The sequence below is a fragment of the Trichomycterus rosablanca genome, chromosome 1, assembly GCF_030014385.1.
Source record: "Trichomycterus rosablanca isolate fTriRos1 chromosome 1, fTriRos1.hap1, whole genome shotgun sequence".
Classification (NCBI taxonomy): Eukaryota; Metazoa; Chordata; class Actinopteri; order Siluriformes; family Trichomycteridae; genus Trichomycterus; species Trichomycterus rosablanca.
The window spans coordinates 28,753,353-28,771,009 of NC_085988.1; the positions used below are offsets into that span (position 1 = coordinate 28,753,353).

The following is a 17,657-nucleotide window of genomic DNA, read 5'->3' on the forward strand; positions in this document are numbered from 1 at the left end:
TGGATTCTGTAAAGACAATGTCCACTGTAAAAAGCGCTATACAAATAAATTTGACTTGACACATGCTTGTCATTTTTCATCTTCTAACCTCCTAATACCTTTTTATATAAGAAAAGTGTGATGAAATTAATGTAAGATAAAATTGACAACTGCAACATGCATGATCATTTCTTTTTGTGGTTTGTTTTGTAATCCTGATATAATAAATACATAAATAAATTGGAATAACTGAAGAAATCGTTATATTCGTAGTGTTCCCCAAGTTTAACCATTATCACTTTTCTACATGTACAAACTGTCTGTCCCATTCAGTCCTACTAGGTTACTAATGTATGATTTCTGTTCTTGTTTTGGTTGGCACGATAGTAAAGGAATCAATACAGTTCATTAACATAAATGTTTCATTAACAGGGATAACCAGTCAGTTAATAATTAATAATTACAATATTTCCTTTTTATTTAAAGCTTAACATATAGTAATCTGAAACCTACTACTACTACTACTACTACAAAATAGTAATGTAAGAATAATCCAAAAACAAACTAGCTCTATTTAACTTACTGTCAATTTGTGTCACATTCTTACAGCGGCAGACATTTTCTTTTCCATTTTGAATATTTAGGTCAGTGGCATTTCTGCTATTCAGTATATAAAACAGGCTATGTGCCATGTGTAGCCTTGCGTTGTCACATTTAAATGAGCTTTTAAAGAACTCTACTGCCTGGCTTCTGTGCCAATGCATTAAACTACAGCCAAGGTTACATACCTTTCAATTACATTCTGCTAATGTGAATGCTGGGACATTCCCAGTTTAATCTAGGAGTTTAATTTGACAGAGATAGACAGATCACCTCTAGCTTCATCTCATCCATCTGTTTACTACAAATTTGTCTTTCTTATGCTTTACTTTGTATGCCTTGAGCTCACTATCACATTTCAATCTCACAGAATGAGTGACTTGTTGATGAGATGAATTACATGTTAGTAGATACCTCATAAAACATTAATACAGAAACCAATCTGAATAGACTGTGTATTGTTTTCTGAGACAGAAATGATTATTTTATAGCTATCTTGATGATTTATTACTGAAACACATTGTGGTTGTAATGCTATGTCAGCCATTGTGTGGTCACAAGACTTGTAACTTAATCTGTAATGTCTGCTGCTTCTGAGCTGTAAATTCCACTGTTAAGGTCACATTTGTTTGCTACGGTATGTACTTAGAATAGTTTAACAGTGGTATAGTTATGGTCATCTGTATGTACATGTATGCATACCAACATTTTATACAGTGCTGTCTGTGTGTACTAACTGTTTTGGATAATTTAATTACAGCATATAGGTTACTGTCTAGTTTTCTCTTGACTTCAAAAATGTCAAGAGATAAACTGGCTACTCTTAATTGCCACTAAGTATAAACAATTGTAAATGAATTAATGGATGTGTAATGTATAATCCTGTCATAAACTGATGCTCAAATATATAATGCACACATTTTATTAAGACTGCATTACTGAAACGAAACCTTTTCATCCTGTGGCTAGGTGATATCTGTACAAAATCAATTTCAATCATAGAAAAACTTTGGAGTCTAAATCAATTTCAATCCCAGAAATGTAGAAATGGATGTGTTTTAAGACATGAAATGAAGTTGACCAGACAAAACATAAAATGTCTTGGGTCCATATACTGTCTAAATAAATGAAATAAAAGTTGAAATAAATGTAAGAAACACTGTGGGTTTTATCTTCACACTGTCCCAACCTTTTCTGATTTGGGGTTTTAATTATCATTATTATCATTAAAAACATACACATTAGGTCAATGAATGCTATATGGCACCCACTAATAGAAAAAATATACTACAGTGTTTTTCAACCTAATCTTTAACTATGTATCTGTAGCATAAAGGTGATTACCATACATCTAAAATCTTTTTTTTTCCTGAAATAACTGACAGTTAATTAAAACTATCTTTATTAATTCTAGGGGCAGATAATAGGGCAGTCAGTGAATGTGTATGAGTAACCAATATTATTTGCAGATGCTTTTATGAATGCTGGAATTAAAGGTATTTGTGAATTAAGCTCTAAACATCTAAAAATAGATCACTTGAACAATCATGTTGTGGTGTTGCTTTACCCAGCATAGTGTTTGCACATGATACCAACAACATCTTAGAGTAAGTGTAAATTTACATTTACAAGACAAAAATATTGTGGTGTACAAAAATATTAGCTATAAGAAACAGATCACAAATAACAATATTAGTCTTTTGTTGTATATTTTTGTAGACAACTGAAACCTTAACCTTTGCATATTGATCAGTAACACAAATAATGTAATTAATATTGAACCTCTACTACTAGCAGAGTGAAAAGGTGGTCATAGTGGTCATAGACCCTCATAACACATGTATGTTATGTATGTTATTAATTATATACAGCTGGTACATTAATCTATACTATATTTATATAATTTCATATTTTGGAAGCACATATGCCAGGTAAATAAGCAATTTTAATGTTGTCGTTCATTACAGTGACATGAAATATTAATGTTAACATTCATAAGGTGTCGTTCACAAATTCTGATATTTGTTATTTGTATCAAATTTTCCTATCTCTATATCTCAGGTTAAAGCATGTTTTTTATTGAAAAACAATTGTTTACAATCACTTTAAGGCTGGAAAGATAACAGTGCTTTAATCAAAAAGATCTAACTGTACACTTCCAATTGTGCCATGTGTGCAGTATTTAACCACAGATCTGCTGCTCTACCCGATACACCAATACCAGTAGAACACACTTCTATCTCATTAACATTTAGCAGTGCTGGGAAAAGCCTTAAATAACATCTGATCAGTGGAGGTCCTAAGGTGGTCTCTTTCCGTTGATGGATGGGGTACAGGTGGGTGACAGCTATGTACAGCTAGGTGCAGTAATTGTAAATCTACAAAAGGCATCTATATCCTATGTGTAGCTCAATGGACAATGAACATATGTACCTTATTGATTAATGAACCTAATAAATTTGCTGGCAAGTGTACTTTATCAACACAATTATCGCCAAAAGTATGTAAATTTAGACAATTGTGTATAGAACTAAAGTGTAAAAACAATACTTTTAAATAAAATTGGGTCTATTAATTAATTTACCAGTAATTTCATTAGCACCCATTAATAACACTACCCACTAATAGTGTTTAACATTGCACAAAAATACTTCTTATGTTAATTCTTATTCATTAGTAATGAAGCATGTGGCATCACTAGTTTCAAATGATTACTACATTTGCTCATGACTTTCCTTTTTATTGTTTCTAGGTTACTAAATAATCTTAATGTAAAGTCTTACCCAGCTTTCTTAAGAGGTTGTAGTTTTACTCTGTAAATTCACATATATTTTTTTCCCTTTAAACACTGCACTTAGACAATATAATTGCTTCAAGTCCATGTGTTTCTTTTCACAGTGCAGAAAAACATGTTTGAATTACTGTTTGAGGTAATCACCCATATGCTACACCTGCATTGGACTGAGTAAAACTAAGTCTGTTTAATTTTACTTTTCAGGGTTTCAGGTATCCAGGTAAAATCAGACTGTGACTGTGTTGATAATGCCTACCTACAAATTTATTCCTCAAAAGGTCCCATGTCTGAAGAAATGAATTATGAATTATGTTTAATTTACAAAATATTTAATAATTAAAGTAAGTGTGTAACAAAAACACATGGTACTCAGAGACTTTACCAACTAGCCCAAAACTGCCTTTAGGCTTTTATGTTTTAAAGAAAGTATATTTTTAATAATTACTTATTAAATGAAGTTCTTTGGTAATTGCTTACATAATTCATTGTGTTAGATAAGGATTGAAAAAAATCTGAAGTATAACATTAAGGTGGTGTTATCATATCATTTCAGTGTAACTGCTTCAGCTACAGAAATGAGATCAAATGCAGTAAAAATAAATGCCTACTCAGACACTTACCTATAAATAGAATGGGGAAGGTGATGAAGAGCAGAAAGACATGGGGTACCAGAGAAAGGGCATCTACAAAGCATCCATTGTTAAGCACGCCTCGATCTACATTGTAGGCAATGGAGTTGTTCTCACTTCCACAGAAGGACAAGGACATGGTGGAGCCTGGGCTCTACAGTAGCAGCAGAAAAACAAAAAAAATGAGGGAGAGGGAAGAAAGGAGAGAAACTGGAGAGATCTGGTAGCTTATCCTTTGGCAGAGTTACATCCTGGCTGACGGTAAAGAACAGTTAAAAGGGAAGGCTCTGGTTTTCAGTCCTGCCTGCAATTCTTTTGCTAAGCAGGTGCTCATTCACTGAGGACAGCCTCCGTCGGATTCCAACAGCATCAGCACGGCTCAAAGACATCCTTTTAATAACTGGTCTAGCACAGTGCAAAAAAATGGAAGCCTTCCTAATGAAAAATCATGGATTCACACATACATGTGGGTGTACACATCAGCAAAGAAATAAGAAGGAAAGGAAGCACCCTGCAGTGTGGGCTCCTGTGGATGAGCAGCCAGAGCTGACCTTGTGCAAGGGTATCTGCCCCTCCGAATATGTGTGCATCTGTGTTCACATGACAAAGAGCACTGGTAGAGGGAAGGAGAAAGAGAGAGAGAGAAGGAGAGAAAGAAGGAGAGAGAGAGAGAGGGTGGGCGAATAGAGAGTGGGTTCTCATGTGGATAGGGGGAGGGAAAGGAAGCATGCATCAGCGGAAGCATCTAAAGCAGTTCATACATCACGGTTAAAAACATGCTAGGGATGATATATAATAATAATAATAATTATTATTATTATAATAATACATACATTCCTTTACAGCAGGAGTACAAAATAGATGGCTAACTAGGACACATAAAATACAGCAAAGATGGAGAACAGAATGACCAACATAAAACTGACATACATATGATTTGGCAAAATATAGAAACCTATAACAATATATCATTTCAATTAATAGAAAAGAATTCAGGCCACTCTTTACTTTCAGAAGGGCTTTTATTCCTTCTGAAATATCGTTATACCAGTCATCAATGGTTTGTGGTAGTATGCAAGGGTATTCTTTAAGAGAGAAAACACTTGTATCATTTTAGCAGTACATAAGAGTCATCTATTATTTAAAATATATTTAATATCTACAGTGTATCACAAAAGTGAGTACACCCCTCACATTTCTGCAGATATTTAAGTATATCTTTTCATGGGACAACACTGACAAAATGACACTTTGACACAATGAAAAGTAGTCTGTGTGCAGCTTATATAACAGTGTAAATGTATTCTTCCCTCAAAATAACTCAATATACAGCCATTAATGTCTAAACCACCGGCAACAAAAGTGAGTACACCCCTAAGAGACTACACCCCTAAATGTCCAAATTGAGCACTGCTTGTCATTTTTCCTCCAAAATGTCATGTGATTTGTTAGTGTTACTAGGTCTCAGGTGTGCATAGGGAGCAGGTGTGTTCAATTTAATAGTACATCTCTCACACTCTCTCATACTGGTCACTGAAAGTTCCAACATGGCACCTCATGGCAAAGAACTCTCTGAGGATCTTAAAAGACGAATTGTTGCACTACATGAAGATGGCCAAGGCTACAAGAAGATTGCCAACACCTTGAAACTGAGCTGCAGCACAGTGGCCAAGATCATCCAGCGTTTTAAAAGAGCAGGGTCCACTCAGAACAGACCTCGCGTTGGTCGTCCAAAGAAGCTGAGTGCACGTGCTCAGCGTCACATCCAACTGCTGTCTTTGAAAGATAGGCGCAGGAGTGCTGTCAGCATTGCTGCAGAGATTGAAAAGGTGGGGGGTCAGTCGTATGTCATATGGTCTGATGAGACCAAGATTAATTTGTTTGGTTCAGATGGTCTCAAGCATGTGTGGCGGCAATCAGGTGAGGAGTACAAAGATAAGTGTGTCATGCCTACAGTCAAGCATGGTGGTGGGAATGCCATGGTTTGGGGCTGCATGAGTGCAGCAGGTGTTGGGGAGTTACATTTCATTGAGGGACACATGAACTCCAATATGTACTGTGAAATACTGAAGCAGAGCATGATCCCCTCCCTCCGGAAACTGGGTCGCAGGGCAGTGTTTCAGCATTATTATGACCCCAAACACACCTCTAAGACGACCACTGCTTTATTGAAGAGGCTGAGGGTAAAGGTGATGGACTGGCCAAGCATGTCTCCAGACCTAAACCCAATAGAACATCTTTGGGGCATCCTCAAGCGGAAGGTGGAGGAGCGCAAAGTCTCGAATATCCGCCAGCTCCATGATGTCGTCATGGAAGAGTGGAAAAGCATTCCAGTGGCAACCTGTGAAGCTCTGGTAAACTCCATGCCCAGGAGAGTTAAGGCAGTTCTGGGAAATAATGGTGGCCACACAAAATATTGACACTTCAGGAACTTTCACTAAGGGGTGTACTCACTTTTGTTGCTGGTGGTTTAGACATTAATGGCTGTATATTGAGTTTTTTTGAGGGAAGAATAAATTTACACTGTTATATAAGCTGCACACAGACTACTTTTCATTGTGTCAAAGTGTCATTTTGTCAGTGTTGTCCCATGAAAAGATATACTTAAACATCTGTAGAAATGTGAGGGGTGTACTCACTTTTGTGATACACTGTACATTGTAGGTAAAAACTTCATTTGTTTTCCATTAAACAATACAAGGTGACCATTAGACAATATATATCTCTGCATGCTTTGTTAGCCTGCTTTCACCCTGTTTTCAATGGTCAGGACCACCACGGGATCACCACAGAGCAGGTATTATTTGAGTGGTGGATCATTATCAGCACTGCAGTGACAATGACATGGTGGTGATGTGTTAGTGTGTGTTGTGCTGGTATGAGTGGATCAGACACAGCAGCGCTGCTGGAGTTTTTAAATACCGTGTCCACTTGCTGTCCACTTTATTAGACACTCCTACCTAGTTGGTCCACCTTGTACATGTAAAGTCAGAGACGATCACTCATCTATTGCTGCTGTTTGAGTTGGTCATCTTCTAGACCTTCATCAGTGGCTGCCCATGGGGTGCTGTTGGCTGGATACTTTTGGTTAGTGGACTATTCTCAGTCCAGCAGTGACAGTGGGGTGTTTAAAAACTCCAGCAGCGCTGCTGTGTCTTATCCACTCATACCAGCACAACACACACTAACACACCACCACCATGTCACTGTCACTACAGTGCTGAGAATGATCCACCACCCAAATAATACCTACTCTGTGGTGGTCCTGTGGCGGTCCAGACAATTGAACAGCATGAAAGGGGGCTAAGAAAGCATGCAGAGAAACAGATGGACTACAGTCAGTAATTGTGGAACTACAATATATATATATATATATATATATATATATATATATATATATATATATATATATATATATATATATATATATATACACATATATTGGTCAGGGGTCAGGGTTTGTGCTCTTCCAAATTATTCTTTATACACAAAAGCATTTGATACCAATGCTTTTTTGAATGTAAGGTAAGGTTAAATAACATCTGATCAGTGGAGGTCCTAAGGTGATCTCTTTCCATTAATGGATAGGGTACAGGTGGGTGAAAAAAGAAGAAGCTAGGTGCAGTAAATTTAAGAGTACTCTTAAATTAGGAGACCAATTATTAACTCACTAATTACGTCTCAACTTGAAATTCTACGTTTCATACATTTTCATTTTTATAGTGTAAGGATAATGCAGGATTTAAATCATTTCATTAATGTGAAACAAATAATTTAACTTGACAGAAGTACAGAAGATTATTTGATGTACACATTTACACATTTAAATGAAATGAATTAAATTGCTTTATCTAATGTTTATAATGCTTTTTCCAGTGTAATAGTACTACTACTAGTAGTAGTAATTCAATAAATGTATTCTTTGCAAAGAAAAGGCTACAAATTGGCCTGCTAAGCTTGTTATTACTGACGGTTTAATCATTTGCACATGTAAGTAACCTAGAGTAAGGCTAAAAATAGTGCTTGTGTGATGAGCATGGCAGCTGTACAAAGAACATTGTTTCTAAATCAGAGATGCCATTTAAGGCAATGTAATCCCCAAGGCCAGGTAGTTTGTTTTAGTGCAGCTCACCATTTAAATATGAATCCATTTCATCTTCATGATGACGTGCTTTGTGACAGACACCGGCTGCCTAGCGGCGAGATCATGGCTCTCCCTGGCTTAGTGCAGGAGGAGATGACAAGTGGAACCAAGAGAAATTTGCCTTTAGCCTTACCATACAGCTACTGACAGCTCTTCGATTTTATTCACTTAGACAATAGACTTTCAAAAGCTCACAGGTGGATTTCTTGGTGATGCCCATGGGTTAGGCAAACCTGCTGTATCTAAATGAATGCATGCTGTCCTTAAAGCACTGCTGCCCCCTGCACCAACATATATAATAACACTCCCAGCCTCTCGAGGTCTGACTTTAGCTGCCGTAAAGGCTTCGCTGCATTAAATGTGCAAGTCATATGCAGTCACCAAAGCCTTTTACGGACATTTTTGCCAAGTGGTCCGGAGTACTCATGACACCTTTATCTGGGACATTTCTTGAGTGTGTCAGATGGGAAGGGATGGTGTATTTACTGGTGGATATGTACTGGCTAACAGGAGTTATTCATGCCAAAGCTACTTACTCACTCCTGTCTTGAATCCCCAGACCAAAGCTGAGGGGAGATATAACATGGCACACTCCAGAACACAGTCTTGTTAAGAGAGCTTTGGGCATTTTGAAAATGCTTTTTCGGGGAGTGCACCAATCATCAGGGGACTTCGGTGTTCACCAGGACACAGCTGCGCCACCGTTGTTGTATGTACTATGCTGCACATCATTGTAATGCATGCTGGCATTTGCCTTCATGATCATCAAAAAAAATAATTTGCATAAGTGACCTGTGTTTGTTCTTGGATTTTTGTTACATACATAATAGACTTCAAGGCATTTAATAAAGTACAAGATTTGAATACACTTTATTTGTGCCCACCACTTGAAATATTAATAATAAAATGCAACATTCATTGAAGAAAATCTTGTTCTTGCATCTCTCTTTTTGAGCTTCAGTGTCTGTAGTACTGAAAGGGTCTGAAGGGAAATTGTGAAGCATTTTATAGATGCTTTAGTTAGAAATCAGTCTATTTTTTAGTTTCTTTATGCATTTTTCTCCCATTTTTCTTCCGATTTAGCGTAGACAATTTGTGTTCTGCTGCTTGGGGATCCCTGATTGCATTCGAGGAAGGTATATTTCCTGCTCACGCCTCCTCCGACCCCTGTGCAGTCCTTAGCGGACGCTTTCTTATCCACCCATGCTTCTGCACAGGTGCCTCTATCTGCTAATCATGGTCCTTGCACAGTGTTTGAAGACCCCACCCACATAGTCCGGTCATCCCGCCCTAGCAGACACGGTAGCCAATTAGAGTCTGCTGCAGGTACTGCCAATTATGTCCACTAGATGGCACCCAGCCGACCGGTGGCAACGCTGAGTTTCGAACCGAGGAGTTCAGAATCTTGGCGCTGGTGTGCTAGCGGAATATCTTGCTGCACCACCTGAGCGCCAGTAAAGTCTATTTACATTTACTATTTTTACTTAGCTATGAGGACAGCACGGTGGCTAAGTGGGTAGCACTGTCGCAAGATGTTCCTGGGTTTGATCCTCAGGTGGGGTGGTACGGGTCATTTCTGTGTGGAGTTTGCATGTTCTCCCCATGTCTGCATGGGTTCATTCCGGGAGCTCCAGTTTCCTCCCACAGTCCAAAGACATGCAAGTGAGGTAAATTGGAGATACTAAATTGTCCATGACGATATAACCTTGTGAACTCATGATCTTGTGTAATGAGTTACTACCGTTCCTGTCATGAATGTAACCAAAGAGTAAAACATGACGTTAAAATCCTAATAAACAAACAAACAAACTTAGCTATGAATATCAGAGGGCAGTATAACTGATTCAGTAATAGATGACCTGGTGAGCTGAAACTCATTGAAATCCATTAAAACCTGTTTGGCCATTATGTCAAGTTTGACCCTTGTGTTCCATCAACTCTTTATGGTGCCTCTCACTCTTAGTTGGAGTTTTCCACGCTTTAGCTCTAGTTGCTCTTTTCCACCAGTAGCCTTTCTTGTTTTGAGGGCATTTAACTCCTAATTACACTCACAGGTAATTTTTTGGAGTCTCTTTGAATTTTTTCTTTCAGAGCCCTTAGAAGACCCAGGAGATGACCCAGGACTGCTACAAAGTGAAGGATGCAAAGGGGATTCAGGCTGAGGTGGGGTAGAACTCATTTACACATAGATCTAATCCCCAGAGATCCATTCAGTTGCTGTTGAGCCTACTATTCCCAGTGCTTTTTCCTCTTCCAGAGTTGCAGATAACTGACCTTTACCAGTCTTAGCCCTCTCTTTCCTGTGCCCTTTTTCTCTTAGTCAGGTCATTTTTGTCTGATCTTGATAGCAGATATTTTGGTAGCACTACAGGCACTTATGCTTCTGGCAATATCCTCCCATTTCTTGTTTTTCTCTTTACTTGTTGTAACTTCCCCAAGCTTTGAAGAAAATTATGTTTATGTTTTTTTTCCCAATTTATTTAAGCAAAGTTTGGCTTGCGTTGTCAACTTGTCATGCTTCTGGATTGATGAATGAAAGGTTAATTGTGCACTTATTTAAGGCTTGATATGGAACAGATAGGAATTGCAAATGTAATTTAATGTTATTTATACCAGTAATTTAAGTGCTTATTAGTTGTTATTGTTTAAATAGTGATAAATAGTTTTGTGGTATATCAATGGAAAAATGAATGTAAATCAGTGGTTTAGTTTTTGGCACAAAACAGATGCTGAGGCGGAGTCAACAAAGAACTACTTAAACTCGTTCGTAATTTTGTAGATTAAAAGGTCAGCTGGTAAAAATAAATGCTGGGGATCCCGATTGCATTCGAGGAGTGTATATTTGCCTGCTCAAGCCCCCTCCGACATGTATGAAATCCTTGCTGACCTCTTCTTTTACGCCTCGGCCTGCTAACCAGGGCCTTTGCACAGCATTTGAGGCCCCACCCAATTAGTCCAGTCATTTTTCCACACAGCAGACATGGTGACCAATTTTGTCTGCTACAGGCACTGCCAATTGTGCCTGCTAGATGGTGCCCAGCCAACCGCAACCAGAATCGAGATTCGACCGGGGAATCAGCGCAGTTTGTTAGCGGAATATCCCTCTGCGCCACCTGGGCACCCTGAATACATTTTTATTGATTATTTGTGGCAGGTATTTTGAGGCATTTAGCTACCGTGTCTAGTGCCATCCACCTGTATCAGTATCAGCTTTTCTTTGCAGCTACTTTTCTTCTATTGATGCTATTGTCCATGACTTTTGAAAGAAATACCATCAACGTTACAGTTTTTGTAATTAAACAAACATTTATTTTGGGTATTCACTATTTGCCATAATTTGCTTACAAATGTCACATTTTGAAATGATTACTGTCAGTGCTTTTTTGTATAGCTGATAGAGGGGAAATCAACTTCATTTCATATGCATTAAATTACTTTTTGGCAGAGAACGAAGAAAATAAAAAACATACATAATAACCATGTCAGTCACTCTGCAATAAAATACCATGCTTTGTATTTATAGATGGCATAAAGCAGCGCCATTACTGTCAGGTGTCTTTGATATTACAAACACAGGGTTAAAAAAGCAGGTATAGAATTATAGGTTTGTCTGCCACGTTTCAAGGGGAACATTCAAGTCAGTGCATGTGAGGCATGAACAAATAGAAGAAACAGTTATCGCAAGAGACACTTCAGCCCCTAAAACAAGCACAACATTCATTTTGTCTTATCACAACCTATAAATCATAGAAAAGCTGCAATTTTATGTGAGGAAATGGATTGCTGAGCACAAAAAAATAACATGGTCTGATAAGTCAGTGGTAGCTCAGGACTAGTGATCAAAAGCCCCCCACTGCCAAGTCCCCATGGTTGGGCCCCTGAGCAAGGACCTTAATTGCTTGCATCATTGATATTTTAAGACGCTTTGGATGAAAGCATCTGCTATGTGCCATAATTGAAATGAAGATACATCCACCATATGTATAGACTAATGGTTGGAAAAAGCCAAAATAGTCAGTGTTTTAAATTGTTAAGTACAATGGCGGATTCATAATGATAATAGTCATCAAATACAAAGCAATTATTATAGATTAAGGCGCAACATCTGGTGCTTACATTCTTTATGTTACCATGTTTTAGGATTATAATGTTTAATATATATTGCAAAATGTATTTGTTTGTTTATTAGGATTTTAACGTCATGTTTTAAACACTTTGGTTACATTCAAGGAAAATTTTTGTCTCTAATTCACCTCACTTGCATGTCTTTGGACTGTGGGAGGAAACCGGAGCTCCCAGAGTAAACCCACGTAGACATGGGAGAACATGCAAACTCCACACAGATAGGACCCGGAGGATAAAACCCAGGAACATCTTGCTGTGAGGCGACAGGGCTACCCACTGAGCCAATGTACCGCCCGCCCGCTAAATTTATCTAAGAGCAGTGTGAAGAACAACAGAATTATATCAAGTGCTTCTGCAGTCTTATCTATTGATGCAATTAAGCATTACTGAACTTCAAGTAAAGGCTCTTAATCTCTTTATTAGCAATTACTTATTGAAAATGCTACCATTCAACTATTTGGGATTTGTTTGACAACATTTCACAAGGGACTAAAGCTATTATGGAAGTAAATAATGAACCCATCACTTAATAACTACTCAATATTCCAATATTTCTCCTATTTTATTACCATGTTTAAGTCCCTATCACAACTGTAGTTACTTTTCTCCATTTTCTCTTTAAATTGCTTTGCTATAAATAAATCTTTTCGTATCAGAAATGTAAAACTGTTTCATTTAGAAATTACCATATATTTGTTAGTGATTACATAAACATTTTGTTACAATATTACAACTGACAGTCAGGCAAGAAACAAACAATCAAACTGGACAACAGATTTCAGTTAGTTTTCAGTGTTCTGCACAGTGACTACCTCATTCAAATCCAATGTGTCAGAATAGAGAGGAAAAAAAACCAACACAATACATGCCATAATACAGCTATGCAGTGGTAAATTAGGTGCTGGAAGAGAAATAGCAGTGTACGAGTGTGAGACAAAAGTGTTTCCGTGTTAATAAGCCAGTACGATTTCTCAGTTGGAACTGCAATGGTCTAGACTGCAGAGGAAATTACAGGCCAGGGGTGAAGGCAGACATATATAACCAAAGAGCCACTAAATCACCTTGGAGATCTAAAAAAATGGTTTCTCTCTTGCTCGTAGCAATCTGTATTTATACTGTAATACATGTTTCTTTTTTCCACTAACAGATATATGAACAAAGCAGCAATATACTGTAAGTATTGTAAGGAAAGCAGATCTGCTGGTGTGTGTAGACAAAAACACCTTCAATGTAACAAAACATAGTGCCATACAGTTCCCCTTACATGGGTGCACATACGTATATACACTAATCAGCCATAACATTAAAACCACCTCCTTGTTTCTACACTCACTGTCCATTTTATCAGCTCCACTTACCATATAGAAGCACTTTGTAGTTCTACAATTACTGACTGTAGTCCATCTGTTTCTATGCATACTGTTTTAGCCTGCTTTCACCCTGTTCTTCAATGGTCAGGACCCCCACAGAGCAGGTATTATTTGGGTGGTGGGTCATTCTCAGCACTGCAGTGACATTGACATGGTGGTGGTGTGTTAGTGTGTGTTGTGCTGGTATGAGTGGATCAGACACAGCAGTGCTGCTGGAGTTTTTAAATACCGTGTCCACTTACTGTCCACTCTGTCCGTTAGTCAGAGACGATCGCTTATCTATTGCTGCTGAGTTGGTTATCTTCTAGACCCTCATCAGTGGTCACAGGACGGTGCCTACAGGGTGCTGTTGTCTGGATGCTTTTGATTGGTGGACTATTCTCAGTCCAGCAGTGACAGTGAGGTGTTTAAAAACTCTATCAGCGCTGCTGTGTCTTATCCACTCATACCAGCACAACACACACTAACACACCACCACCATGTCAGTGTCACTGCAGTGGTGCACGATATGGTGAGAAACAGGCACTACACATCATATCTATGGTAAAACACACTGCACATCATATCTATGGTGACAAACAGACACTACACATCATATCTATGGTGAGAAACAGACACTACACATCATATCTATGGTGAGAAACAGGCACTACACATCATATCTATGGTGAGAAACAGACACTACACATCATATCTATGGTGAGAAACAGACACTACACATCATGTCTATGGTGAGTAACAGACACTACACATCATATCTATGGAGAGAAACAGACACTACACATCATATCTATGGTGAGAAACAGACACTACACATCTTATATATGGTGAGAAACAGGCACTACACATCATATCTATGGTAAAACACACTGCACATCATATCTATGGTGAGAAACAGGCACTACACATCATATCTATGGTGAGAAACAGACACTACACATCTTATCTATGGTGAGAAACAGACACTACACATCATATCTATGGTGAGAAACAGACACTACACATCATATCTATGGTGAGAAACAGACACTACACATCATATCTATGGTGAGAAACAGACACTACACATCTTATCTATGGTGAGAAACAGACACTACACATCATATATATGGTGAGAAACAGACACTACACATCATATCTATGGTGAGAAACAGACACTACACATCATATCTATGGTGAGAAACAGACACTACACATCTTATCTATGGTGAGAAACAGGCACTACACATCATATCTATGGTAAAACACACTGCACATCATATCTATGGTGAGAAACAGACACTACACATCTTATCTATGGTGAGAAACAGACACTACACATCATACCTATGGTGAGAAACAGACACTACACATCATATCTATGGTGAGAAACAGACACTACACATCATATCTATGGTAAAACACACTACACATCTTATCTATGGTGAGAAACAGACACTACACATCTTTTCTATGGTGAGAAACAGACACTACACATCATATCTATGGTGAGAAACAGACACTACACATCTTATCTATGGTGAGAAACAGGCACTACACATCATATCTATGGTAAAACACACTGCACATCATATCTATGGTGAGAAATAGACACTACACATCATATCTATGGTGAGAAACAGACACTACACATCATATCTATGGTGAGAAACAGACACTACACATCATATCTATGGTGAAAAACACACTGCACATCATATATATGGTGAGAAACAGACACTACACATCATATCTATAGTGAAAAACACACTGCACATCATATCTATGGTGAAAAACAAACACTGTACATCATATCTATGGTAAAAACAAACACCGCACATCATATCTATGGTGAAAAACAAACACTGCACATCATATATATGGTGAGAAACAGACACTACACATCATATCTATGGTGAAAAACACACTGCACATCATATATATGGTGAGAAACAGACACTACACATCATATCTATAGTGAAAAACACACTGCACATCATATCTATGGTGAGAAACAGACACTACACATCATATCTATAGTGAAAAACACACTGCACATCATATCTATGGTGAGAAACAGACACTACACATCATATCTATAGTGAAAAACAGACACTGGTAATCATTTCTATGGTAAAAAAAAAAACAGACACTACATATCATGTCTATAGAGAAAAACAGTGCACAGGATATCTAATACCATCCCTACGATTGAACATAGTGGTAGTAGCATCATGCTACTTTTCAAGGAGTCCTTCTCATGGAAAGAGAGACTGGTAAGAATTAAGAGAAAGATTGTAGCAAAATACAGAAATATTTCTAAAGAAAACCTCCTCCAGAGCTCATGCAACCCTTTTAACATGGCAATAATCAAACAACCAAAACAACAATGAAGTGGCTTTGGCGCAAGTCTCTAAAGGAGGCTTAGTCAAAGCACACACTTAAACCTCATTAAACAACTAGAGAAACTTAAAGATTGCAGTTCAGATGCTTACCATCCAATCTGACAAATGCTGGACAAGATAAACAATGACATATGCTGGCAGACCATTCAGTTGACAGAGCATGATCTAGTGGACCACATATAAAAACATCTGACAGAACTGATAAAAGACGTAAGCAGGTAGAACATTTAAAAATAATCCACAATGTTCTTTCAGTAGCCTGTGTGAACCTGACATGAATCATAAAAAAAAAATACATACCCGTCTGTAGTGGGAAATCATTCCCAATAAAGGAAACCCACGTTTGTCCAGAGCAGATGGAAAACAGAGCTGAAAAATATATCACCTTAACACATGCTGGCTATCCAGTATACTGCTGCATAACTCCTCTACATCCAGCTAAGTTCCTCTGCCAGATGGTCACTGTTTGTTCATGATGGAGCTAACCATGGTGCTGAAAATGAACAGCAGAAGATAAACCCTAAGCTGTGTTAATTGAAGGAGGAAAGGCTGTCACGATTAAGCACTTAGCAACCAACACACACCTGGTTGTCATTTACAAATTCAGTAGAAGAGTGTGTTGGAAACGTCTTTTATTACAGTCAGTATGAAGTAAAACGTACCTGGAATATACCCTAAACAAGGCACCAAACTATCACAGGACACTCAAAAGCTACACAATAGCTTTATCATGCTTTTTTAGGGTTAATGTAAAACAGTAATTCCACCTGCTGCATGTTTTGACAGGCTGGAAAAATGATGTATGTGTTGTAGACCCTTTACACCATTACATCAAAATATTTTTTTTATTACCAAATTACATGTGTAATCTTTTTCATGGCATATCTGCCATACCACTAACTTTAATCTGCTAAAACTCAGAGCAGCTGGTTGTGTTCATGGCTGTGTGAAATTCAAAAGTCAAAGCTTCTTTGCCTAATAAAACTACAGTAAGCTTTGTTTTTTGTTATTATGTCACTATAAAGTGAAAGTCCATTTTTGTGGTGTTTTAGTCCCTTTGTCCATCAATAGTACACAGTCGAGTCACATTATTATGACCACTTTCTACTTTTGACGTCGGTAACAACGTGTTTTGTGAGATGGCTTGGTGGGTATATAAGCTGTGCGATAGGCTGTCTGCACATATATCCCTCGTTGCTGTGATGGGTAAAAGTACCATGGTTAAAATCGTCTTCCCTGGGGTGGATGGGATCTTCCAGCAAGACAATGCGACATGTCACATGGCTAGAATTTTCCAACGTTGGTTGAAAGAGCATGTCCAAGACTTCCAAGTACTACCCTGCCCCCCTGGGACCACCTCGATCATTGTGTTCGCTCTATGTATTCTCCCCCACGCACCCTCCAGCAGCTGTGAGATGCACTGCAGTCAGCATGGCTCCATATACCTGTGACAACCTACCAGGACTGTATTGAGTTACACCCCGCCCGTCTAGCTGTTGTTCATGCTGCACACGGTGGTTACTCTGGATATTAGCTGGTGATCAAAATAATGTGACTCGACTGTGTATATTTAAATAGGTTACTATAACTCTACATTACTTACAAAACCATCTTGGATCCCAGCCTGGCAAT

General features: G+C 38.1%; 1 protein-coding gene across 1 annotated transcript in view; it reads right to left on the reverse strand.

The window, feature by feature from the left end:
* The window catches only part of abcc8 (ATP-binding cassette, sub-family C (CFTR/MRP), member 8), an 81,113-nt gene extending 76,958 nt beyond the window's left edge, over positions 1 to 4,155 (reverse strand). Inside the window, exon 1 of the mRNA XM_062990986.1 lies at positions 3,994 to 4,155. Coding sequence (XP_062847056.1) covers positions 3,994 to 4,141 — 148 coding nt within the window. The 5' untranslated portion in view covers positions 4,142 to 4,155. The remainder of the gene's footprint in view (positions 1 to 3,993) is intronic.
* Positions 4,156 to 17,657: the final 13,502 nt, after the last annotated feature.